The sequence below is a fragment of the Giraffa tippelskirchi genome, chromosome 8 (genome assembly GCF_054371585.1).
Source record: "Giraffa tippelskirchi isolate mGirTip1 chromosome 8, T2T-mGirTip1v1.2.pri, whole genome shotgun sequence".
Lineage (NCBI taxonomy): Eukaryota > Metazoa > Chordata > Mammalia > Artiodactyla > Giraffidae > Giraffa > Giraffa tippelskirchi.
The window spans coordinates 114155768-114183336 of record NC_137282.1 but is presented as its reverse complement, the minus strand read 5'-3'; the positions used below and the strand labels follow the sequence as shown (position 1 = coordinate 114183336).

At 46.3% G+C, this 27569-nt stretch overlaps 1 protein-coding gene across 3 annotated transcripts in view; it reads right to left on the bottom strand.

The window, feature by feature from the left end:
* Positions 1 to 204: 204 nt before the first annotated feature.
* STK10 (serine/threonine kinase 10) overlaps positions 205 to 27569 on the bottom strand; it is a 129562-nt gene continuing 102197 nt past the window's right edge. For 2 of the 3 annotated variants that reach the window (XM_081520716.1, XM_081520717.1), the window contains 7 exons: positions 20205 to 20297; positions 17085 to 17214; positions 15045 to 15169; positions 12796 to 12984; positions 12112 to 12237; positions 9356 to 9469; positions 205 to 2694 (listed from right to left, as the gene is read on the bottom strand). In XM_081520716.1, coding sequence (XP_081376842.1) covers positions 2551 to 2694; positions 9356 to 9469; positions 12112 to 12237; positions 12796 to 12984; positions 15045 to 15169; positions 17085 to 17214; positions 20205 to 20297 — 921 coding nt within the window. In that variant the 3' untranslated portion in view covers positions 205 to 2550. The remainder of the gene's footprint in view (positions 2695 to 9355; positions 9470 to 12111; positions 12238 to 12795; positions 12985 to 15044; positions 15170 to 17084; positions 17215 to 20204; positions 20298 to 27569) is intronic. The other variant, XR_014062263.1, reaches the window with a different exon arrangement.

Here is a 27569-nt window from a genome sequence, read left to right as displayed (position 1 = left end):
TTTGCTGTTAAACGAGAATGATATAAATGTCTGCAGAGAAAATACATCAAACGTAACTTCTTCAAGTAGAGAAACCCTGAAGTCTTGACCTGCTATACATCCTGGGAGGCACCAGTGTACTCAGACAATAGTAAACCCCTTCCTGGGTAAGTCTGCCCTGCTTTCCCCACCCCAATCCAAGAGAACAAACCCAAATGCAAAGAGTTTCTCACCTTGTTATTTTATTAGAAGCATATTTACATTCTCGTAGTTAACTCTGCAGAGAACACTTTACAAAAGTTTTTCATATAAAGTTTGGAAACTACATAAAAATAACTTCTCCATAAAAGGGAAAATATAAGTTAGTTCTATTTACTCTGCTAAAAACTGACTGAAAGTGAGAAACAGTTCCGTCTGTCCCTTCCAGAGAAGACGTTAGCACAGAACACAGAGAATACTGCATGGGCTTCCTCAAGGAGGGGCATCATACTGGCTTAACTGAGCCTGGGAGACCCAAGCGGGCCCCATCCAGAAAGGACGGAAGAGCTAGTGGGGCTCAGGCAGTACTGAGCAGAAAGTGGCAACTCCTTGAATGAGATTCCAATGTGAAGGACTTCGCCTAAACCATGAAACTGGCCTTTCTCCTAATTCTCTCTCTCATAGCCCAGGCTACAAAAGGCAGTACTGTAAATAAAGCCCAAATCAGCCCTGCCCTCGGCCAGCGCGAGACCCTTTGCCACTGCTGGCCTCGCCCGGTAGAGCTGTGTCAGTATGCTGTTGTCACCCTGCTGCTAGTTCACGTTTCCCCAGCACCTGTGCGCCAAAGAGAGTCAAAGGGGATCATCATTTCCCTTATCTCATTTGTGGGAGACCTGAAAACTGTCCCTTCTGATTTTAGTATATGTGCTGCCGAAGCGAGCACATGTCCCTTCTGGATCAAATACTGAAGCAGGCAAGCTGAGTGCTCACTATCCTAAGAGGACCAGTGCCTTCCCACGGCCCTGGGGCCATCTTCACTGCATATGTAAGTCTGTGGAACCACAAGTCCCTTTTTCTATTGAATGGTTACCCTCCTTTCCCAAAATCCAGTTACAAGAGTACTCAGAAAACTCCAGGGACTTGCTGTAGAAAGACAGAACATCGAACCTTAACCTATAGGTGAGGAAGAAAGAGGAACCCTTCCCAGAGTGTTAACCACCCATCACCAGCAAACTCATACCCAGAATCAGTATGCCCATCTGACTCGTCTAAGTCAGCTTCATATTTCTCTGTTGTTGTTTTCTTTAAAGCAGATGTTTTCCTAAGGAAGCCATTCATTTATATCAAGTTAGACATAAAGGTAGAAAAAAAAAGTTTTCTTCGTAAATGAATCGAACGCTGGGTTGAGCATTCACTTTACTGGGTTATGTACGCTGTAGCCCGTGGGGAGTGGAATCTCTGGGAGGCCGGCTGAGGCATCAAGGCCCAGGACTCCATCTGAGTCACAGAAGCTTTGCTTCTGTCAGGTTCCTGGGGGCAAGAAGCACTCCATATTTCTCCCTGAACAGAAGGTCCACTGCCTGTGAGCCTCTGTCTGAGGGGTAAGGCTGGACCCTGAAGTAGGAGGGACACAGCGCAGAGGGAAGCAGCCTTCCTGTATCACCTGCAGACAAGTTGGGCAACCATGAGACAGAGTGACTGGGCTGGGAAAGTCTTGTGGGACAAGCAATTTATCCCTGAATATAGGATCCCTGTGTGGGGCCAAAAAGGAATCACAAGACTGGCAATTCAGCCTGCACCATCTGTGCCTCTGGGGCCAACACCCAGCACCCCCAGCCCATACCAATGGCTCACCCTAACATGCTCTGTGGCATGGGCTCAGCCAGCAAATACCTTCCAGTGCACCCAGCACAAGAGGCCCAGGGCAGAGGCAAGCCTGGGTAGCACCAGCGGGCCCTGTTCTGTGTGGATGGGAAGCGGGGGTGGGGGGGAACGTGTGTGCAGAAAGGGGGAGCACAAGATGGCACAAAACACCTGAGATCAAAATGAAGCGTTCAGGTTCTTCCCGTTCCACCACTGTGGAGGTGGTCTCAAGAGGAAAGCACACTGGGGGAGCTGGGGCAGCGAGGGTACCCCCTGAGCATCCGGCTGCAGACTAGGCTCTGCTGGAGCCCAGACGGCCATTAAGAGCCCTGGTTCTTGTCTTATACCGCAGGGAATGGCTGAAAAGCCACTGAGAATTACAATACGAATGAACCCACGGTGACCTCACAGACAGCAAAACTGGTGGTTTGGCAACAGGAGGGGCCTCAAGGCCACAGAACACCTATTCCTCCTGGTCCCTGGCCCCACCAACAGCCCAAATCACTGACAAATCACAGCCCAGATCACTGGGGCTCAAATGGAACATACACGAGGATCAGGCAGCACATCACAAAACCTCGCCCTCCCCAGTAAGCGAGAAGTCAGGAGTGCCAGGTCTGTTGGGCACAGCTGAGGTGGCACTCAGCAAGGGGCTGGATTCGAGCTGGCATGGAAGCGAGAAGGAAGGGGTCCTGAGTTACTTGTTCACAGAGCGGCCCTGCGTGGCTGTTAAGAAGCAGCATCCGCAGAGCTGTAGGGGAAGAACTTGGTGACCTTGTTTGGGGTTGTGGGATTTGCACATTCTGCCTCCTCATTCATTTTGAAGAACATCTCCTGCTCTCGCTTTTTCTGGTTCAGATCTTCTTCCAGAGCCTAGAACAAAGAGCAAATGGAGCTCAGTCACATCACTTGGGACACAAGTCTCCCCCAATCACTGGACCCACCAAAGTGGTCTTCGCTGGGAATTTCCAGCCCCCCCCCCCGCCCCTCCAGGCCTCAGTGCCCAGGTAACTTGGTCTTCCCTCTTTCCATTCCCAGAGCCCACCACCCAGAAGGTAAGTACCACCTCCTCCTTCCTACTGCCTCAACCATGCAGGAGTTGCCTGTGGGCCAAGAGTTCTGCTTTGGGGAAATGCCAATCTAGACAGGGCGCGAGGGAACAGCAGAAGTGAGTCTGCTGGCAGGGAACAGCCAGATGACTGGAGGAAAACCTGAGGTATTGATAGAAAATGGAGGAAGAGCTTTAACAACAGAGTTGTCTGAGCTACCCAGTGTTCCTAACCAGAGTGCTGTCCTGCCAAGTCAGGGGCTTTTCCCACTCCAAGGGCAGTCGTGCCACCCCCTGGGATTCTGATTCTGAAGACCCACTGTAGGACAAGGGTTCCTGACATTGTAAACGTGCCAGGTAACTCCAAGGGGGGCGTCCAGGCGACCAGCGCTGCAGCTGCTGCCTCCTTTGGACACACGCAAGTTTGACAAGATAAACAGTGTCCTACCCGGAAAATTTCTTGAGAGTTCTCCAAAATTAAACATCCAATCAAGAAAGGAAGCATGGAAACATATACACTAACATATGTAAAACAGATAGCCAGTGGGAATTTACTGTATGACTCAGGGAACTCAAACTGGGGTTCTGTGACAAGCTAGAGGGGTGGGATGGGGTGGGATGTGGGAGGGAGGCTCCAGAGAGAGGGGACATATGTATACCTATGGCTGATCCATGTTGATGTATGGCAGAAACCAACACAACATTGTAATTATCCTTCCATTAAAAATAAAAGTTCCTCTAAAACTATCCAAGTATAACATTGAAATAATAATATTTAATGAGAGACTATTTACAAATAAAGGAAATCATACCAGAAGACCAACAAAAGAAAAAAAAGGAAGCAGAGTGCAGAGGGAAAAAGCAGGGGCTTTACAGTCAAATAGGATTCCGCTCCATTAGCAGCTGGGGGGGCCTCTGCATGTTCCATTTCCTCCCCAGGTCTGTTTCCTCTCGTGTAAAATGGCAACCTCACTGTCTTCCTGGCAGGGCACTTGCAAAGATTAAAACCAGTGGGCTGGGATTTCCCTCATTGTCCAGTGGTTAGGACTTCGCCTTCCAATGCAGTGGGTGCGGGTCCAATCCCTGGTTGGACTTGCACATAAGATCGTATGTGCCTTGAGGCCAAAAAACCAAAGCATAAAACAGAAGCAATACTGTAACAAATTCAGTAAAGACTTTAAAAATGGTACACATCAAAAAATACACACACATATATATTTTTTTAAAAAAAAACGAATGGGCTGTAACTACTGACTACTTCTTGCATGTCACACGCTATGCTAAGTGTATTACAGCTTATTTAATCTTCACTGTATGAGATAGATACTATTATCCCCATCTTATAGATGGAGAAACTGAGGCTCAGAGAGTTTAGGTCACTTGCCCAAGGTCATTCAGCTAGGTGGGGGCAGAACCAAGATGGGTCTAACTTTAGAGTTTAGGCTCTGAAACACTGTGCTCCACCATCTGCAAAGAGGCACACATGGGTTACTCAGTAAACGTGGCTTCATTAGTACTTGCTTTCATTATAGAAGTAACCATTCACAGGAATTGACCAGCATTCTGTCTCTCTTCCTAAAACTATTCTTTGATGCCCTGAAATAGTCTCAGCAAACTTACCCCCATAAGCTCACGAACCTTCAACAGTACTAAATTCTAGTGAGTTCTACCTTTAAGGAAAGATGGGGAAAGGACCCTGTCTTCTCAGCTCCAGCTGATGGCTGTCACGTGGTATGACGGGCCCAGTGTTGCTAGAGCTCCTAAGTTTTCAAAAGAAACTGGAAATCCAGAGTTTTATGTAAAATTTCCTTATACTTAAAAAATTGGCAACTTGAAAAAATTTTTAAATTGCTGTCTGTTGGCCAAACTCTCCGTAAGCCAGTTTCAGCCTGTAGGTTGTCAGCTACCACTTTTATTTTAGCACAGAAAGGTTTAGGAACTGCCTAGGGTCTCACAGCTAGTAATGGGGGAGCAAAGACTTTCTCCCATGTTTGTCTTACTTCAAAACCTATGCTCTTAAGCACTGTTCTATTTTACCTCTATACAACCTATATGTCCTCTATATAACCTAGGGCAGTCAGCCATCTTTTTTCTGTAAAGGGCCAGACTAAATAGTCCAGCTTTGCAAACACTAAGGTCTCTGGTATAAAGTCAGCCATAGATGATATGTGAATGAATGAGGATGGCTGTGCTCCAGTAAAACTGTATTTACAAATACAGGCGGTGGGCCACATTGGGCCCATGGGAATAGGCCTTAAAACACGTGTTTTAAGGGAAGAAATGCTATCTTCATCTTATAGCCCTAAAAAGCAAGGTTCAGGAGGAAAGGCTTGTCTGAGGCCACATTCTGTGTTAACTATGACCCAAGCAACACCTTATTGAATTCACCAGACATTCTATACTTACTGAAAGAAAAAAATCTGAATTTTTCTAAAAATATGCCACAAGGTACAGTCATCTCCCCTGGCTCCCCCGACATGGGCCACAGCGCAAAGCTGCTGATGGAAATCCAAGAGTGTAGAAACATTTATTCTAGAATGAAAATCATCACCTCTGGGTCAGTGTTCCACCAGCAACCCAGGTAAATGAAAAAAAAAAAGGTAAAAAAAAGGATAGAATGAATTTACAAAGAATTCAGGAAAAGAGGCAGCCACCACCAGCAAAATCCAAAACCAGCTCACCAAACACACACTTGGAATACCTCCCCCTAAGTCCAGGCACCCCCCTGAAGCAGTCTGGGCATTGATGCAGTTGCTGGAGGCAATGTGACCATTCACTTTCATATTCTCTCAGGATGTGCAAAGCATATAGAACCGCTGCATAAGAGAACCAGGCAACCATTTACTTCCTGATACCAGAGTCAACCTGTGTCAGCAGTATTATTGATTTGAGTGTCAAGTATCACAAGGCCCAGCAGACCATGTGTGGTTACAAGTAAGTGTGGACCTTTTAATCAGAAGGTCTGGGACCTTGGCCAGCTTCCAGCTAGAAATCTCCATTAGCACAGGGAAGGAGGCTTCAATTCAAGGACTTCCAAGGCCACTCTATAGCAGAGGTGGGCAGCCGCCTCCTAGCCAGACCACCGTTAGAGCAGGTAGAGCTGAAGATGACCGCAGAACAAACCTCAGGGTTTAAGGACACAGAATCAAGGATAGTTAGGATGGCTTCATCCTCAGAGAGTTTAGAATGGAAGGAAATGAGTATGTCCCTGGCCTATACTGTGGGCTAGGGACTTTCCACATAACACTGTATGATATTCATATTTTCACTTTACAGACAACCACACTGAGGCCCTGTGGTGGTTAATTTATCTGTCAACCTGGCAAAGCCAAGGTAACCAGCTGTTTGGTCAAACACCAGTCTAGATGGCATCGTGAAGGAATTTTTTTAGATGTGATTAATATGTAACTCATGGGTGAATTTAACTCAGATGACCATTATATCTACTACTGTGGGCAGGAATCCCTTAGAAGAAATGGAGTAGCCATCATGGTCAACAAGAGAGTCCGAAATGCAGTACTTGGATGCAATCTCAAAAACGGCAGAATGATCTCTGTTCATTTCCAAGGCAAACCATTCAATATCACGGTAATCCAAGTCTATGCCCCAACCAGTAACACTGAAGAAGCTGAAGTTGAACAGTTCTATGAAGACCTACAAGACCTATTAGAACTAACATCCAAAAAAGATGTCCTTTTCATTATAGGGGACTGGAATGCAAAAGTAGGAGGTCAGGAAACACCTGGTGTAACAGGCAGATTTGGCCTTGGAGTACAGAATGAAGCAGGGGAAAGGCTAATCGAGTTTTGCCAAGAAAACGCACTGGTCATAGCAAACACCCTCTTCCAACAACACAAGAGAAGACTCTACACATGGACATCACCAGATGGTCAACACCGAAATCAGATTGATTATATTCTTTGCAGCCAAAGATGGAGAAGCTCCATACAGTCAGCAAAAACAAGACCAGGAGCAGACTGTGGCTCAGATCATGAACTCCTTATTGCTAAATTCAGACTTAAATTGAAGAAAGTAGGGAAAACCACTAGGCTGTTCAGGTATGACCTAGATCAAATCCCTTATGATTATACAGTGGAAGTGACAAATAGATTCAAGCGACTAGATCTGATAGACAGAGTGCCTGATGAACTATGGACAGAGGTTTGTGACATCGTACAGGAGACAGGGATCAAGACCATCCCCATGGAAAAGAAATGCAAGAAAGCAAAATGGCTGTCTGAGGAGGCCTTACAAATAGCTGGGAAAAGAAGAGAAGCAAAAAGCAAAGGAGAAAAGGAAAGATATTCCCATCTGAATGCAGAGATGCAAAGAATAGCAAGGAGAGATAAGAAAGCCTTCCTCAGCAATCAATGCAAAGAAATAGAGGAAAACAACAGAATGGGAAAGACTAGAGATCTCTTCAAGAAAACTAGAGATACCAAGGGAACATTTCATGCAAAGATGGGCTCGATAAACGACAGAAATGGTATGGACCTACCAGAAGCAGAAGATATTAAGAAGAGGTGGCAAGAATACACAGAAGAACTGTACAAAGAAGATCTTCACGACCCAGATAATCACGATGGTGTGATCCCTCACCTAGAGCCAGACATCCTGGAATGTGAAGTCAAGTGGGCCTTAGAAAGCATCACTATGAACAAAGCTAGTGGAGGTGATGGAATTCCAGTTGAGCTATTTCAAATCCTCAAAGATGATGCTGTGAAAGTGCTGCACTCAATATGCCAGCAAATCTGGAAAACTCAGCAGTGGCCACAGGACTGGAAAAGGTCAGTTTTCATTCCAATCCCAAAATAAAAGCAATGCCAAAGAATGCTCAAACTACCGCACAATTGCACTCATCTCACGCTAGTAAAGTAATGCTCAAAATTCTCCAAGCCAGGCTTCAGCAATATTAGAACCATGAACTTCCAGATGTTCAAGCTGGTTTTAGAAAAGGCAGAGAAACCAGAGATCAAATTGCCAACATCCGCTGGATCATCGAAAAAGCAAGAGAGTTCCAGAAAAACATCTATTTTTGCTTTATGGACTATGCCAAAGCCTTTGACTGTGTGGATCACAATAAACTGTGGAAAATTCTGAAAGAGATGGGAATACCAGACCATCTGACCTGTCTCTTGAGAAACCTGTATGCAGGTCAGGAAGCAACAGTTAGAACTGGACATGGAACAACAGACTGGTTCCAAATAGGAAAAGGAGTACGTCAAAGCTGTATATTGTCACCCTGCTTATTTAACTTATATGCAGAGTACATCATGAGAAACGCTGTACTGGAAGAAACATTAGCTGGAATCAAGATTGCCAGGAGAAATACCAATAACCTCAGACATGCAGATGACACCATCCTTATGGCAGAAAGTGAAGAAGAACTAAAGAGCTTCCTGATGAAAGTGAAAGAGGAGAGTAAAAAAGTTGGCTTAAAGCTCAACATTCAGAAAACTAAGATCATAGCATCTGGTCCCATCACTTCATGGGAAATAGATGGGGAAGCAATGGAAACAGTGTCAGACTTTATTTTTTTCGGCTCCAAAATCAGTGCTGATGGTGATTGCAGTCATGAAATTAAAAGACGCTTACTCCTTGGAAGGAAGGTTATGACCAACCTAGATAGCATATTTAAAAGCAGAGACATTACTTTGCCCACAAAGGTCCATCTAGACAAGGCTATGGTTTTTCCAGTGGTCATGTATGGATATGAGAGTTGGATGGTGAAGAAAGCTGAGCGCTGAAGAATTGATGCTTTTGAACTGTGGTGTTGGAGAAGACTCTTGAGAGTCCCTTGGACTGCAAGGAGATCCAACCAGTCCATCCTAAAGGAGATCAGTCCTGGGTGTTCACTGAAAGGACTGATGTTGAAGCTGAAACTCCAATACTTTGGCCACCTCATGCGAAGAGTTGACTCACTGGAAAAGACCCTAATGCTGGGAAGGATTGGGGGCAGGAGGAGAAGGGGACGACAGAGGATGAGATGGTTGGATGGCATCACTGACTCGATGGACATGGGTTTGGGTAGACTCCGGGAGTTGGTGATTGACAGGGAAGCCTGGTGTTCTGCGATTCATGGGATCGCGAAGAGTCGGACATGACTGAGCGACTGAACTGAACTGAATATGTAACTCAGTAGACTCTGAATAAAGCAGCTTACCTGCCATAATGCGGGTGAGCCTCACTCAGGCAGTTGCAGGCCTTAAGAGGCAAGCCTGAAGCCGCACTGAGGAACAGGCTGTGCCTCTGGACTGCCTTGGTGCTCAGGACCACAACATCAACTCTCACCTGGCTCTCCAGCCTGCAGTCTGCCCTTCAGGTTTCAGGCTGACCAGCCCCAACCATCAGGTGAGCCAGTTCCTTAAAATAAACCCTCACGTCTGTATCTTATCCATATCTGTATCTCCACCCGCATCCTAGGCAGACACCGGTGGTGCAGTGAAGCAGAGCCCACCACGGGCCCGGCAGCCCAGACACGGTCACCTTTTTGCGCGGCCGGAGCTTGTCCCGCCATTCCTTCAGGTGCTGGTTATGGCTCTCGTCCAGGGCCTTCAGCTTCTGCGTTTCATGCTCTACCAGGAGGTGACACTTTTCATTCTGGAACATATTCCAGGCAGGACAGGTCAGAAGCACAGAGGGCTGAGACATACCACGAGGGCACCAGCATCGTTCACTTACGTCTTCTCGTTGATTATAAACCCCATTTATACAAAACTCTATACACATGAATACAAATGCACCAAAAGTGCCTAGAAGAGTAGTCCAGAATATTAACATTAATAGATTCTATTGTGTAATAGGATCTGTAGCAGGTTTGCAGCTTTCTTCTTTGTGCTTTCTGCATTGTTTGAATTTTTCAACATGAACATATATGTTGTTTTAACAAAACAATAAAACCATTAACAATAAATATGTGCCCTAATTGTACCACACAGAGGCAACCACTACAGAATTTTAGATATATTTCCTGTCAGGCTCTGTCCTGTGTGTTGTTCAGCTCACCCTGTATATAAAATTCTGAAACCTGCCTCCCTCTTAACATTACAATGTAAACAGTTCTACAAAGAATTAACATTTTTTATAATCATGATGTTTAATTCCTACAGAGTATCTTACAGTATGGCTTTATCTAATTTAAACATTCCCCTATTTTTGGCCAGCTTGGGTTGCTTTTAATCTTCACTGTTATAAATAGCATTGTCTTAAACATCTGTGCTGTATACTGAATTGTTTCTCCCTAAAATTCATTATGTTGAATCTGCAATGTCCAATGTGATGGTATTTGGAGATACGGGGCCTTTGGGAGATAAGGAGGTTTAGTAGGTCAAGAGGATAGGGCCCTCATGGTGGGGTTAGTCAAGCAGAAGCCAGAGAGCTCTCACATGCTAGAGTGCTCTGTCCCTGTCGCCCTCCCCTCTCCCTCCTTTTCTCTCCTGTCTCTCTGCCACGTGAGGACACAGCAAGAAGGCACCCACCTGCAAGCCAGAGACAGACACTCCCCCGGAACCCAGCCCTGCTGGCAGAGCTGATCTCCGATTCCCAGGCTCCAAAACCGTAAGAAAATAAATTCCTGTTGTGTAAGCCAGCCGGTCTCTGGTATTTTGTTATGGCAGCGTGAGATAAGATCATCTGTATGTATACATATTTTGTGTTTCTGTAAGTTATATAATTTTCTGTCACATACCATCCCTTCAGGAGAGATCTGTGACAGGGGATAAGGACCATGGACCTGACTGAGGCTTGCCAACATCATAGCTCTCTCTCTGAGGCACGTTATCTGCCTCTCAGACCTGAACCTGGAATCTCCCACAGGGAAAGTAGTGACAGTTCCCTGTTGGTTCCTCACAGAGAATCAATCCTGCGGTTTATCATGTGTTTATAAAGCAGGGGGAAAGTGCCTTGATCCAGACACCTCCACCCTACTGGAGTGGAAGAGTAGAATTGCTTGGGGGATTTTTATCTGGGGTTTCAAGCTCAAGGGTTCTAGGAATTTAGAAACTGCGTTGGTTGGGAATAATACTCATAGCAGCCTTGAGTACTTCTGGCCTGCCCAGAGCTGGCTCCTCGCTTTCTGCAGCTTTTCTCAGTTGATCCTCACAGTAACCCCATGAGGCAGGGGTGGGAACATAAATACAGAAGGTGAGTGGGCTGGCTAAAATTCACACAGCAACAAGCACCAGAGCCCTTGCCTGACAGGCTTCAGTACCTGCAGTGCTTCCTCCACACCCCTTTGCCTTTCCAGAAACTGCCAGGTGGATCTAATAGTCTCAAGAATTTCCTGAGGTCACAGACGCTTGTATCCCTGCATCTGTCTGGTATAGCAATGCCTCGCTCCATCACAAGGGGGCTCCAAGTACCAACTCCTGGGCAAGGGCCCTTAGGGTGAGGCATACTTGATTGGGATTGGAGAAACTTGAAAGAAGTCAAGGATCTCCCTGGGGAAGGGGGTCACAGAGGGGCTTGGCAATATCAGGGTACCTTTTCCTAACTTTATGGGAAAGTTTTGAGCTTCTCATCATCAAGGATAATGGTAGCTGTAGGTTTCTGTAGATACTCTTTATCAAGTTGAGGAAGTTCCCTTCTGCTCCTAGTTTCCTGAGTGTGTTTAATTAACATAAGCAGGTGTCAGCCTCTGTCAAATGCTTTTTCTGTATCTACTGATGATATGATCATGCAATTTCTCTTCTCTAGCCTGCTGATGTCATGGATTACATTAACTCATTTTTGTATGTTGCACCAACACTGGGATAAATCCCACCTGGTCATGGTAAATACTTCTTTTTATGTATTTTAAATTCTATTTGCTAACATTTCATTGGGGATTTGTGCATCTGTGCTTATGAGAGATACTGATCTGTAGTTTTCCTCCTTGAAATGTCTGGTTTTGGTATTAGGGTTATTGGGACACCTTTTCCAAAGACACAGTGATGACCAAGAAAGCCAGCAGCATGCCCACTGCCAGGTCCTGGGCATAGCACTTTTGGCTCAGCTCTGCCATCTCATTCACAAAGCCTCACTCCAGTTCTACAAAATAGGAGTCATCACCCTTGCCCCACGCCTATTTTATAAATGTGGAAACTGTGGCATGGGAGGGTGACATGATGTGACCAACATCACAGAGAACGGCAGGATGGAAACAGCTCCACCTGGAGCTCCCCTGTCTGTAGGGTCCCGAGACCCCAGAGAGCTGCACGCCTCCAGGGAGATGGGGGCGAGCACGGCGGGGCAGAGGGCGGTACCTGCAGCTGCTGCAGCTCACTCATGTTGCTCTCGCACTGGGCCACCATGTCCCGCATCTGGTTCTCATGTTTCTGCTGCTGCTGCAGCCGCTCTGCCTTCTGCCTCTTCTCTTCCTGCTGGGAGAACTGCAACCGAGAACAGGAGAGGTCCCTCCCTCAGGGGGCCACCTCAGCCCAAGGAGACGCCCAGGGAGTGCCAGGGAGACGCCACCCGAGGGGCCCGTGTGTACATAGGCACAGTGTCCAGCACCACTCGGGCAGGGCCCCCTGTGTGAAGTCCTCCCCCTAAGCTGAGACCCAGGCCCCGCCTTCAAGGAGCCCACAAATTGGCGGGGACACTGAGGCGTGCTAGGACAGTGTGTGTAGTAAGCAGGAATCAGGAGTCCAGGGCCACCGACTCCATGTGCCCGAGCCACCTGGGTGACTTGTGAGTGGGGGTCTCCGTAGACGAAAAGGGTACAAGCAGCTGCAGGATAGAGCCCGGGAATGTGACAGGGAGCATGCATGAGAAAGCAATGCCAAGCCTCCTTCCTCCACCAGAGGGGGGTCAACGTGAGGCTTCCATTCCACTCCTCTTTCCAAGACTCTGCTGCATCTTTTATTTTATATTCCCCTAAATGTGTAAGATTCAGGCCCCACCAAACCTGGATCTGTCCCCACTCCAGGACACCCCAGACCCCTGACCTGCTTGATCTTCTCGCGCTGCTCAGCGGCGCTGCCCCCTCCGTTGATGTGGAGGCTCTTCTTGTACATGGCCATGCGTGTCTTGCCCTCACTTCTCTGAATCTTGGGCAGCCGCGCCTTCTCCTGCTGCTGCCGCACCTTCAGCTGCTCAATCATGCGCTGGTTGTAGCGCTGCATCTGCTCGCGCTCCTGAGAAGGACACCAAGAGGGGACCAAGGTCAGCTGCTTCTCCAAACACACAGGTGTAGTCAGGTAAGGCTGCCACCGCCACTCAGGAGCCCAGGACCCACGTGGTTCAGAACGCTCAGAACAAGGCTCGCATCATTTGACTTCTCTCTTAAGTAACATTTTCTATTTTCAACTTTAAAATTACCATTAATAATGTTTTAGATTCTTACCTTCTGAGTGCCTTTTCATTTAACCAATTGGTAGCATGCTATCCTGAGCTATTATCTCAGAGCAAAATGTACATTAATGGGATGGTTCCTCATTATTGATAGGTGTCAATTCATATTTTTTAAAGTCTTGATAAATTTGAATATTTTCCTTCACCTAACACTTGTCTGTATTTCAAAATAGCACAGGCATCACTTCTCCCAAGAAGCCTCCCCTGACTTTCTAGCCAGGTAGGGCATGTTTATTCCAAACTGCACAGCCTTGTGCTGACTTCCAGCATGTACTTAGGTTAGGAGTTGTAATAACCCACACCAGATCTCAGTCTAATCTGTCTCTGTCCCCACTAAAGGAACTGAACCAAGACAGTTACACAGAAGTAGAGAGTGCTCCAGCCATACAGAAGGGGCCCTCCTCTGGTCTGGGGAGGTTAGGGAAAGCTTCCTGGCAGAAGTGGTATTTGAGACTTAAAAGTATTTTGAAAGACTTCAGACGATAGTAGAGAGCTACAGTAATCAAAACAGTGTGGTACTGGGAAATCTATGGCAGTCAGTGGTTAGCACTCCTGAGATTTCACTGCCGAGGGCCCGGCTTGATCCTTGGTCAGGAAACTAAGATCCCACAGGCTGTGAGACAAACAATAAAATAAATAAATAAATAAATAAGTCTATCCAAAAAATAAATGAAAAGAACATTGTGGTATTGGTACAAAAACAGATATATGGATCAATGGAACAGAATAGAGCCCAGAAACAAACCTACACACCTACAATCAATCTTCAACAAAGCAAATCAAAACTACAATGAGGTACTACCTCACATTCGTCAGAATGGCCATCACTAAAATGTCTACAAATAACAAATGCTAGAGAGGGTGTGGGCGAAAGGGAGCAGTCCTACACTGCTGGTGGGAGTGTAAGTCGGGACAGCCACTATGGAGAACAGTGTGGAAGTTCCCCAAAACACTAAGAGCCACCATGGGATCCATCAATGCCACTCTTGGGGAGAGAAAACTAGAATTCAAAAAGAGCCGTACAGCCCTATGTCTACAGCAGCGCTGTTCACAGTAGTGGAGACATGGACGCAGCCTAAGTGTCCACCGACAGAGGAATGGGTAAAGACATGGACACACATGTCCAATGGAGTGTTACTCAGCCATAGAAAAGAACAGCGGCAGCGTGGACAGACCTAGAGATTGCCACACCGAGCGGAGTGAGAGAAAGACCAACACCATGTGATGTCACTTGCATGTGGAATCTAAAATAATGACACAAACGAACCTGCCTACAAAACAGAAACAGACTCACAGACATAGAGAACAGACCGGCTGCCAAGAGCAGCGGTGGGGGTGGGGGTGGGGGGGATGGGGAGGGATTGACAGGTTTGGGGGTTAGCAGATGCAAGCTATTACGTTTAGAATGTATAAACAACAAGGTCCTACTGTATAGCACACGGATCTATATCCAATCTGGGAGAAACCATAATGGAAAAGAATATAAAAAAATGAATGTATATGTGTGTGAGTCACTTTGCTGTACAGCAGAAATTAACACACCATTGTAAATCAATTATAACCAAAAAAAGTAAAAAGTACTCTGAGAGAATGCATGGGCAAGACAAAGTGACAATGGAAAGGAAGGCAGGACAAAAGAAAGGAAAAAGGGGGGGAAAGTGAGACATATACGTCAGGCGTCAGGGCCAGGGAGGGAGCTTCCATGATTCCTGGCCCCTGGATCTGAGGCAGGACATTGCCAAGAACCTCTCAAGCCTCCCTGTGGCTAGCCTGGCCCCTCTCAGAGACGCACGGGGTGGTCTCCCCTGGTGGCAGCCCCGGAACCGCGGGCTCGGAGCCTCACCTTCTCATGCTTGCGCAGCAGCTCATGCCGCTGGAGGAAGTACTGGTCTTTGAGCTGCTGCTTCACCAGCTGGTGCCTCTCCTGCAGGTGATGCTCCTCCATGTCCCACAGCGCCGCCTCCCGGTCTGCAGAGGACACAGCACCCGGTGAGGTGCAGATGGCCAGACCCCCCAAGGCGCTCCCCTCCACTCCAGAGCCAGGTCTCCTCACACCGCAGTTGGTGATGGTGCCACCTCATCAGACTATGTTGGCTGAGCCAACAGCTAGGAATTTCCTCAGCACCTCAGGGATGAGAGCTCCCAGCAGCATGGTACAGCAGGAGGTGTTCGGAGTGTCAGGATGTCAGGAGCCAGAGAAACCAGAGACCTAGGCTAGGACCCAGCCGTATCACTGGGGTTTGGGATGGACAAAAAGTCTGCTTCAGGCCCCACCCTCCACCTCTGCCAAATGGCATACCATGGAGGGAGAGATATCCTTGGAAGACACTTTTACATCCTGTCCACACTGCACCTGTGCTTCCCTAATGGGCAGATGGGGAGGGCCCACGTGGAAACCCTATGAAGAAGGTGTGACAGCCTCTTGTCACTACACCCTACTTTGAAAAATGGCTGAGACCCTCCACATCCCATCTATGCGTTTTGGAATAGTACCTGGCATTTTATCACTGGAAGTCCATTAGTACTACAGGGCAGGGAGCTGGGGTCAGATGGAGAACCTCACACCCTGCAAGACGTAGCTGGTCCTGCTCAGCCCACTGTGAAAGTTCCATTTATTTTGGTTCACTCCTATCCCATGCAGGCCAGCATCTACCCACAGGACATTGAAACAGAGATTTGGCTTCCAAACCAATCAGAACCACAGTCCCACAAGTAGGATGGTTCTTACAGACCATCACGTGATAAGAAAAGGAAATAAGGGAAACAAACTTCTCCGAAACACCCGTGGTTCTGTTCAGAATGTCGGAATACCAAGGACTCCAGTTTGCCTCGTCCACACTAAGTACTGAGGGGCTCATACTGTTTAACCGCACTGGCCATCAGAGTCCTGGCTGCAGTCCCCGTTATAATAAGGAGCCAGACCAGCACTTGTATATCAGTCCTATGTTTACATCTTTACCACAGACAGAGACCATTAGGTCCACAGCCCACAGGCACCAAACTCCGATTTTCACTCAACCAGCTGATGTAAATGGAGTTCAGACAACCGACTTCTAGCCATTTGGAGCCTGCTTGCTTTCTATACCCCATAAAATTGTACCCAACATCTGCTGGCCATAAATAACACAGCCTTGGGGCTATATAAAGACCCCAAACCCTGCGTCCTCCAGAGCGCCCTACCCCAGAGCCTCCCCAGCGGAGCTCCCCATGCTGAACGCCGTCATCCAGACACACAAGCTCCCTCCCTAACGCCTGTCTTCCCCAGGAGCTCCTCTGCCCCCTCTCCCGGGTGGTGACAGTCTCGTGCTGGGAGGGACCCACCAGCACACCACCCACCAGGGGAGTTAAGAGCGTGGCTTCGAGCAAAAGGCTGCATCTGAGGCCCACGCGGCCACTCGTGAGCTGGGCACCTCTGGTCAGAGCACAGCCACTATCCAAGCCTCAGTTTCCTCATCTATAACAATGGGCAAACGGCAGGGCCCGCCCTGTGGGGCTGAGAGGATACGATGTGATGAAGGTACAAGATGAAGGCACACGGCTTGGCAGAGGAGGCGTTCAACGTGTGGTGGCTGCCCTGAGGGGCTCTGGATTCGGTCCCCGCCTCACCACCCCGCTAACTGGCTCACTGATTAATACAATTTCCATGCACTCTACATCGCTTCTTTTCCTCCTTCTTCCTTCCTTGACATGTGCCATCAGGTTAAATAGTGTTACTGATAATGGTATCTCTGCCTCAGGCTTGACTTCAGTGGGGGTTTTCCTCACGTTTCACCACGAGGCTGATGTCTGGTCTTAGGGTGGAGAAGACCCAGCAGTCCGTTCGCGCCCAGGGCTGGGATGGCCATTCAGGCCCGACATGCACCCCCCGCTCTCCGGGACCCACCTCGAAGGAGCTCCTGCTTCCTGGTGAGGCACTCGCGCTCCTTGTCACAGATCTCCCGCCTGTTGTCGGCCGTGATCCTCTTCATCGCCAGCTCCAGGTCCTCCTTCTGCTTGGCCACGAACTCCCGGTCCTGTTGAGGTTAGGTATTTACAGTTTGAGGAGTGAGAATTCCCTGGCGGTCCAGTGCTGAGGACTCCACTTCTCTCTGCCAAGGGCCAGGGTTCGATCCTGCTCAGGGAACTAAAATCCCACAGCACACGTGGCACGGCCAAAAACAAGTTTCAATATAAAAATTCATAAAATTTTCAGTGTGTTTTTGGTTTTGTCGTTATTTTCTTAGAGATAAAGATTGAGGTGCTTACAGGTGAAATTATATGAGGTCTGGGATTCAATTCAAAATAATACAGTAGAGTGGGGAAGTGAGTAATAGGAGTTGATAACTACTGAGATCAGGTGATGTGTATGTGGGGGTTGTCGTTCTTCAGCCGCACAGTCATATCCAACTCTTTACGGTTATTATATTATTATACCTATTTTTGCCTATGTTTTTAAAATTTTAGCTACTATAGATGACGTAGATAACCAACAAGGACCCACTGCGTAGCACAGAGAACGATCCTCAATATTTTGTAAAAACCTGCAAGGAAAAAGGATCTGAAAAAGAATACATACACACACACATATATATATGTCTGAATCACTATGCTGTATACCTAAAACCAACACAACACTGTATATCAACTATACTTCAATAAAAAATACTAAATTAAAAAATTTTAAACTTTAGGAAACATGTTAAGAAACTAAACTTTGCACTAATCTTATCACTCATTGCTAGCAGCTGGTTTTGGTATATTTATATAAATGTATCTACATCTGTTGTTTCACAAAAATTACTTTTAAAGACTTGAAGAGATATTTATACACCCATATTCATGGCCCTATTATTCACAACAGCCAAGGGATTGGAAACAACTCAAGTGTCCATAAACAAATAAACACAATGTGGTATATACATACAGTGAAATATTATTCAGGCTTTAAATGGCAGGAAATTCTTATACATGCTACAATATGGATGAATCTTGAGGACGTGGTAAGTGAAGTAAACCAGACACAAAAGGATAAATGATGTATAATTCCATTTATATGAGGTCAGATTTGTAGAAACAGAAAGTAGAATGGTGGTCATCAGGGGCTGGATGGAGGGTATCGTGAGTTCTTGTTTAATGGGTACAGAGTTTCTGTTGTGAAAGATAAAGAGTTCTGGAGATGGATCGTGGTGATGGTAACGCACAAGGATGTTGATGTACTTAGAATCATTTAAACACGGGTAAGATAACAAATTTTATGTCAATTTTACCACAATTTTAAAAAATTATTAAAAAGACCTTTCCATGTCATCATGTAACCTTCTATCAAAAATATACTTTAATGGCTGAATATATTTCATGGTGTAACTACACCCTGACCTATCAAACCGATACGTAACAGGCTGCGTACAGGTTTTCTTTTCGATACTGCTGCTCTTCACATTCCAGTAGCTAATGTTCTTGAGCCTGTGTGATGACTCATCTGTAAGATTAGCCATAGAGGCAGAAAATCTAGGCCAAAGGATGGATTTTGGGGGCTCTTGATACATTTTTGAGGCTCTTGATGCAATTGCCAGAGTGGTTTCCGAGGGCCAATCTGCTCTCCCTCTTAGGGGAGGCGGGCCTGTCTCCCCACCACTCCCCAGCCCTGCAATCTTCCTCTAATCACAGCATCAAGGGACAGGCTGTAGGAAAGCAGGAGGGTCTGGAGTCAGATTCAGTTTGAGGCCTTGGACCCCAGTGTTGACTGTGCACTGTCAACTCTCTGAGCCCTAGTTTCTTCCTCTGTAAAGGGGAAAACAAACCCCCTATCCTGGTAAGCCATGAACACTAAACTAGATAATATATTAATACAAATACATGTGTAATTGTAGACTCTATTTTCTTTGCATTTGGGGACAGAGGAAGTGGGAGAAGATGCAAGCATGAAGTGGGAAGAAGGCTGGTGAGGTTGGAGCAGAGGGGACTGCGTTCAGCTGGGAGAGGCGGACAGGAACCAGACCTACAGGGCCTTGATGGCACATAAGAAGGCTGATCTGATCAGATGGGTAAAGTGAAGGTTTATCCATATGAAGCGCTTCAAGGCCAGGGCTTTTGGGGGAGAGTGTCACGATCAGATCTGGATCAGATTTGGAATTCGTATTGATCACACCAGCTGGTGTGAGAGAAAGAGCTGCAAGAGCTTCAGGGAAACTAGCTGGGAGGTTACTGAAGTAGTTCAGGCAAAAGACGACAATGGCTCGGGCGTCACAGAGATGTTGACAACTTGATAGGTCCAGAGCGAGTCTGGAGATTAAAAAAAAAAAATCCAAACTCTGAGAAGTGATGATGAGCTGAGGGAAAAGAGGTACCAGGAATGACAAGGCTTCTGGCCTCACAACACAGTGGAGGGTGGTGACCCCTCAGAACATGAGAACAGGACAAGGTCTGGGAGATCTGGATTTGATGTCTTTGAGACTCCAAGTGGGCAGATGGATATACTGGGTTGGTCAAGGAGATGTGATGTACAAACAACCAAAAAACAAGGCAGGTGGTGCTAAAGGCTTTGGGAGAGACGGAAATAAATGTCTATGGTGTCTCACAGAGATAGGAGAGCTCACTTCCAGCTGGAGTGAGGGCAATCAAGGAAGGCTGCAGGGGAGAGGTGATAAAACGGATAACCAGGATGATCTGATTTAGATATTCTGAATAAGGGATAGGGGGTCTCCCTAGTGGCTCAGTGGTTAAGAATCTGCCTGCCAAAGCTGGAGACTCAGGTTCGATCCCTGGGTCGGGAAGATCCCCTGAGAAGGAAATGGCAACCCACTCCAGTATTCTGGGAAATCCCATGAACAGAGGAGCCTAGCGGGCTACAGTCTATGGGGCTGCAAAAGAGTCGGACATGACTGAGCACAAGCAAGAATAAGAGACAGGTGAATATTTAAGGGGCAGAGCACGAACATAGGGAAGGGCTTGAGGCGCCACTCAGGGTCTCAAACCTGGGACTCCCCAGCCCCTCCAACTCCCCAGCTGAGGGACAAGGACTCACGAGAAGCTGCTTCTTCTGAGTGTGCTCCTCCATCTTCTGCTTCATGCTCTCCTTCCGCTGCTGCCTGGGGAGCTTCTCCACCTCATTCTTCACCTGCACCAGAAACAGCAGAGAATTGCTGGGTCAGGGTACCTCCTCACACTTCATAGAAAACCACCCTTCAATCCCAGAACTCCTGGGCCAGGAGACTGAAGACAAGGCTCAGCTTTCCAGGCACTACCCCCCACCCTGCTCTCTACCCCGATGACAGATGGCACCCCTGGCCGCCCGTCTCCAGTTTCCAGAGTCCCCCAGGGCAGATAAGCGCTGTTTTTGCTGTTTGGTACCCATGCCCCTTCTTTTGATGACAGTATCTCAGTTTCATTTAGGGCAGTGTTTCTCAACCTCCTTTTAAATGGTTGTCCCCTCAGAAGCCCTTTTCAACATTTTTTCATAGTTACCCACCACCATGAAATGTTAATCCCACAAATAACACTGTCAATCTGTTAAACCATATAATAGCTAAGATGTTTTTAATTCCCTGGCGGTGATATCACCCTGGCTGAGAATGCATGTTTTAAGTAGCTCCCACTCAGTGTCTGAGGTTCAGGTATAACTGATGCCTCAACCCCAGCTGACCCCAGGCTGAGCATAAGATCAAGGCTGTCTGTCAGCATATTCCATGCCTTGGCATCAGGGATTGTTCAGAGATGAGCAAGCAGTCCTCACCAGGCTAGTGAGAGCTTCAGGATGTTTGCTAAACTATTGGGGAAAGCCACTCTCTGTCCTTAGGTCACGGTGGGCCACTCTGGAGGATCCGCCTGAGAGAATCAACTCAGGGAAGCCATGTTAAGAGATGAGGAAAGTGACATTCCTGGCTTCCTGGTCAGAGGCTAACAGTATTCTCAAGTCAGCCAGGAGTGGGTTTCCGTCTTTGATAACAGAAGAAAGAGAAGAGACTCATGACCCTTCTCTGTAAACAATCTAGATTTCCTCAGACAGCTTTCTGTGAATAACTCATATCTTTACAGGTACCTGAAATCTCAAAACATACACTCACTGACAGGTTCCTTAGGAGCAGCGAGTGAGGGTAAAAATACTGTCTGTGATTAAAAAAAAAGAGCATTTCAGGAGAGTTCTGCTTCTGACATAATGAAGTAAGTCAATATAACCTCTCTTTCCTGCTGAATACAATGAAAAAATCTGGATAAAATACAAAAAGCAACTACCTGAGGACTCTGAAAAGTAAACAAAAGAAGGCGACTATGAAAGGGAGTCGAGACTTAGAGAAGGGCTGGTACCGGGGGTGGGTTTCCTGGTTTTTCTTTTTCCTTTTGCTCTCCTAGCTTTGCCCCAATCCTGGACAGTGATGCTGTGAAAAAGTAGGTAAAACCCTAACAAACCTCATGTTTCTGGCCAGAGAACCAGGCAACAGTCGATTAAATTAACAAACATTTGCCAGATTGACAAAGGAGGAGGAGGAAGACAGGAGGGAAAAGGAGGCAGGAGAGAGAAAGGATGCTACAATACAAACTACCACATGAAGAGTGAAAGAGAAATCGCCACAGATCCTACAGTCAGTAAAAGGACACCAAGGGAGTACCATGGACAGCTTTACATCAGTAAAGTCAGCCCATTAGGTGAAACAGACAAATTTCTTGAAAGAAAGTACCAAAGCACATTCAAGAAGAAATAAGTAACTAAAACCAGAGCAACATTAAAAGAAAACCACAGACCAATATCTTTTCAATGAATACAGACTCAAAAATCCTCACCAAAATAATAGCAAATTCAATCTAGTAATATATCAAAAGGATAATACATAATGACCAAGTGGGCTTTATCCCAGGAATGTAAAGCTCATTCAATATGTGAGAATCAATGTAATTCACAATATCAGTACACTAAAGAAGAATAACTGTATGATCATATCAATATAGGAAAACCATTTGATAAAATTCAACATCCATTCATGACAAAATCTATTAGTGAATTAGAAAGAGAAGGGAATTTCCTTAATCTGAAAGACAGCATCTACAAAAACCTAATGCTAACATCATACTTAACTATAAAACACTAAATGTTTTCCCCTTAAGACTGGGAACAAGGCAAAGATGTCCACTTGACCATTCCTGTTTAACATCCCACTACAGGTCCTTGCCAGCACAATAAAGCAAGAAAAATAAAAAATATATAGATTAAAAAGAAAGAAATATGATAAACAATAAGGTTCTACTGTACAGCACAGGGAACTACATTCAATATCCTGTGATAAACCATGATAGAAAAGAATATGGGCTTCCCTGGTGGCTCAGCTGGTAAAGAATCCGCCTGCAGTGCGGGAGATCTAGGTGTGACCCCTGGGTTGGGAAGATCTCCTGGAGAAGGGAAAGGCTACCCACTCCAGTATTCTGGCCTGGATAATTCCATGCATGGACTGTAGAGTCCATGGGGTTGCAAAGAATATGAAAGAGAATATATATTTATGTATAACTGAGTCACTTTTCTGTACAGCAGAAATTAACACAACATGCTAAGTCAACTATACTTCAATAAAAATTTTTAAAATATAATAAAAAGGAAGAGATAAAACTGTTTGCAAAATTGTTGTCTATGTTGAAAAATCCCAAGTCTATTTTTTTCAAAAGTCCTAGAACTGATGAGTTTAAGTGAGATCAATATACGGGGCTCAATATACCAATATACTCTAGCTTTGACATTAGAAATTGACATTAAAAAATAGAATCTTGTACAATAGCACAAATGAACTAAATATAATTCTAACAAAATATATGCTAAATTTGTATGCTGAAAACTATAAAACACTAAGGAAGGATGTTAAAGAAGACCTAAATGAATGGATATATTATGTTCATAGAAAGGAAGGTTCAATATTGTTTCGATTCCATTCTCCCTAAACTGATACATGAATTCAGCTCAATCTCAATCAAAAATTCCATCAGATATTTTTACAGAAATCAATAAGCTGATTCTAAGATATATATGGCTGGGCAAAGGAACTAGAATAACCAAAATAATTTTGAAAAAAGGAATAAAGTTGGAGGACTCACACTACCTGATTTACTGTAAAAACATATTTATCAAGACATTGTAGAACTGGTGAAAGGTAGACAAATAGATCAATGGAACTGCATATAGTCCAGTTACAGACACACACAAATATATGGTCAATTGATTTTGCATAAACATGCAAAGGCAGATCAATGGAGAAAGGATAAGTCCTTTCAGCAAATGGTGCTAGAAAACTGGACATCCGTAGGCAAAATCAATACTAATAACAGTGAACCTCACCCACATATTGGAGAAGGAAATGGCACCCCACTCCAGTACTCTTGCCTGGAAAATCCCATGGACAGAGGAGCCTGGTAGGCTATAATACATGGGGTCGCTAAGGGTCGGACACGACTGAGCAACTTCACTTTCACTTTTCACTTTCATGCATTGGAGAAAGAAATGGCAACCCACTCCAGTGTTCTTGCCTGGAGAATCCCAGGGACAGGGGAGCCTGGTGGGCTGCTGTCTATGGGGTCGCACAGAGTCGGACACGACTGAAGCGACTTAGCAGCAGCAGCACCCACATATTACACATCTAATGTAAAACTTAAAACTGTAAAACATCTGAAAGAAAGCATGACCTTGAACTGTGCAAAGATATCTTAGATATGCCACTAAACACACAGTCTGTAAAAGAAAACAGGATAAAGCAGACTTCATCAGAGTAAGTGCTTCTGCTTTATGCAAGACACTGTTAAAGAACCAAAAGACAAGCCACAGATTGGCAGCAAACATTTTCAAAATCTATAACTGACAAAGGACTGTATCCAGAATGTAAAAAGAACTGTCAGAATTCAGAAATAAAAAAGAAATCACCCAGCTAAATAAATGAGCAAAAGATTCAAACAGGTACCTTGTCAAAAAAGATATACAAACAGCAAATAAGCACATGAAAAGATACTCAACCTTAGTCATTAATGAAATGCAAATAAAACATCACAATGCAATATCACTTCCTATCAGAATGGCAAAAATAGAAAACATCAAACTGATGATACCAAGCGCTGGGGATGATGTGGAGCAACTGCAACTCTCACGCGTTGTTCTGGAGATGTAAAATAATACAGACTCTTTTGGAAAAGTTTGGCAGCCTCTCCTAAAGTTAAACAGACACTTAACATATGACCCCAAAACCCTACCAGCTATTCTTTATTGTCTCTTCTTTCAATTCCCGGGTGTTTTCTTTCATGGCTTTAGGTTTGTAATCCCAATCCTGCCCCTGTATTCTTTAGCTTTAACAGTCTTAGATTAGGGTTTCTCAACCTTGGCACTATTGACTTTTGGAGCCAAATAATTTTTTGTTGTGGGGGTTTCCTATGCACTATAGAATGTTAATAGCATCTCTGACCCCTACCTACTAGATGCTATAACACCTTCTCCCCAGTCATGACAACCAAAAATGTTTCTAGATACTGCCAAATGTTCTCAGGGTGGGAGCAGGGGGAGGATGCGGGATGGGCAAAAAGAGTCCCTGGTTGAGAACTACTCTCTTAGACATCCTCATAAGATATCTCAAAAATTGCATCTGTGCCACTTCACTTTCCATATCCAAGGGCTCCCCTGGATATATGGTACATAATGATAATTTAGCACCTGTCTAGAGTTTGTCAAAATGCCACTGACAGCCCCATTCAAGGCATCATACAATTGAAAAGACCCACTAAGAAGGGTGCTTTTCAAGCTTGGTGAAGTAGTTTTCCAGGACAGATGAGAAGCAGCAGTTTAGAAAAGGGTCTGGAGGTTTCTGCTAAAGGCACTGAGCACTGTAAGAAGTGTTACACCACTGCCAACAGAGGGAGAAAGCAAAAGAACTTTCAGAGTAGAGTCACATGGGGCTACTTGGCAAAGGGGCACTTGGCCTTACTCGTAAGAAACCTCTGAGGGCAGGGATGTACCAGCACCACTCTCACCGAGGGCTATAAAGACAGGCTCTCTACTCAATGTCAGAAATCCTGCTTTCGGATCCAACTGCCCATCTTTGGAACAGTCCCTGGACTTGTTTCCCATTCTCTCATCAGAAAAAATTATCTGGCTTTTAACTGAAATCTCCAGGGTCCTTCCAGGAGTATAATTCTGTGGTATTATAGAGATCCAGACTATTTAAGAAGCAGTTAAGTTATGTTTGAGTTTTGCCTAGGAGGGCAAGGGAACAGTTCTGGGAAGATCTCCTTTAAGACTGACTGAGTCTATTTTCACATTTAGGGACCTAAGCAGTAAGTTACAATCGTCAACTGAGAGTCTCATGGATGTTAAATGCACCGTGTGTACGGGCAATGAGAAGCAGACCATCAATTCCATCCTCACAAAATATACTTATTATACTTCTATGCAGACATACACAGTACTGGGTTTAATTACTTGAAACCACAATGAAGAATACATTTGTCCCCATTCAACTAGCTTACTAATGATGATTTTTCCTATATGCATACCTCCTAAGTGCAGGAAGGTCATTAGCTGATAAATATTTCATAATAATTGCTGTAACCATGAAAGAGGCCCCATGAGGCATCTCAAGTTTTACCCTCTGTTATTTTTGTATGTTTTCTATGCCTGAGATCAAACCATGACCAGCTTTCTCACATTCAGTGGGCTGTAAGGAAATGGACAGGGTGAACCCTTGCTTGCTCTGAATGAGTTAAAGAAAAGTCCACACTGGGACTTCCCTGGTGGTCCAGTGATAAAGAATCCACGTGCCAATGCAGCGGACGCAGGTTTGATCCCTAGTCTGGGAAGATTCCACATGCCATGGGGCCACTAAGCTCGTGTGCCACAACTATGGAGCCGGTAGTCTGGAGCCCTGAGCCACAGCCACTGAGCCCTCACAGGGCAACTACAGAAGCCCACGCACCTAGACCCTGCGCTCTGCACCCAGAGAAGGCTCCGCAAAGAGAAGCCCGCGCACCTAGACCCTGCGCTCTGCACCCAGAGAAGGCGCCACGAAGAGGAGCCCATGCACCTAGACCCTGCGCTCTGCACCCAGAGAAGGCACCACGAAGAGAAGCCTATGCACCTAGACCCTGTGCTCTGCACCCAGAGAAGGCTCCGCAAAGAGAAGCCCGCGCACCTAGACCCTGTGCTCTGCACCCAGAGAAGGTGCCACGAAGAGAAGCCCATGCACCTAGACCCTGTGCTCTGCACCCAGAGAAGGCTCCGCAAAGAGAAGCCCGCGCACCTAGACTCTGCGCTCTGCACCCAGAGAAGGCACCACGAAGAGAAGCCTATGCACCTAGACCCTGTGCTCTGCACCCAGAGAAGGCTCCGCAAAGAGAAGCCCGCGCACCTAGACCCTTCGCTCTGCACCCAGAGAAGGTGCTGCGAAGAGAAGCCCGTGCACCTAGACCCTGCGCTCTGCACCCAGAGAAGGCGCCACGAAGAGAAGCCCGCGCACCTAGACCCTGCACTCTGCACCCAGAGAAGGCGCCGTGAAGAGAAGCCCACACACCGCAACCAGAGAGCAGCCCCCACGCGCAGCAACAAAGACCCAGCACGGCCAAAAACTAGAGAAAGGTGTAAACGTCTTTTAAAAAGTCCACACAGATCTGTGTACGGTGTCCCCCTGCCAGCACCCGCGTGTGGATTTCTCTGGCACAGCACTGGGCTGGCTCACGCCACACACCCCCCCCCCCCGGTATTACAGTCTGCTCCCCTGGGGGTCCTACCCGTCCCCACCTTCGTCCCTCACCCCGGCTGGTGCCTGCTAACCACCAAGCCAAGGGCCGTGGGCAGGCAGGCTCTACCCAAGCCGGCCACTCCCTGGGCTTCGGCTGCACAGAGGGGACCTTTGCAGTCAAAGGCCTTCTGACCGTGGAGTAGGCCCTGGCAGGATACGGAATCTTGGGACACTTTGCGGGGTGTTCCATGAAGCAGAGCCTTTCAAAGTCCCACCAGCAGGAATCCTTAGATGTAACAACGATAATGGAAGCATGACCCGAGGGGCCACCGCGCAGTAAGGGCTCACTAGGTGCCAGCTGCCTGGCCGGCACGCTGCCATTTAGTCTGTATCCAGAACAGCTTCCCGAGCGAGCCTGTCATTACCTGTAATGACAGAGGCTCACTGAGTTTAAGCAGCTGGCCTGAGTTTAGAATCAGAATTCAAACTTGGGTCTCTGACTCCAGGCTCCACATAAGCCCTCCAACATAATGCCATTCTAACAGGACTTGCTTCTCTCTTTACAAGCTGAAGAAACCATCACTCTCCTTGACGCTCTCGGATAAACATGTAGCCTGTTCTCAAACTTCTTATAACCATGTAACTCTTGCCATATTGACAGCCTCTTACAACAACGGCAAGTCTGGGGATGGGGGCTG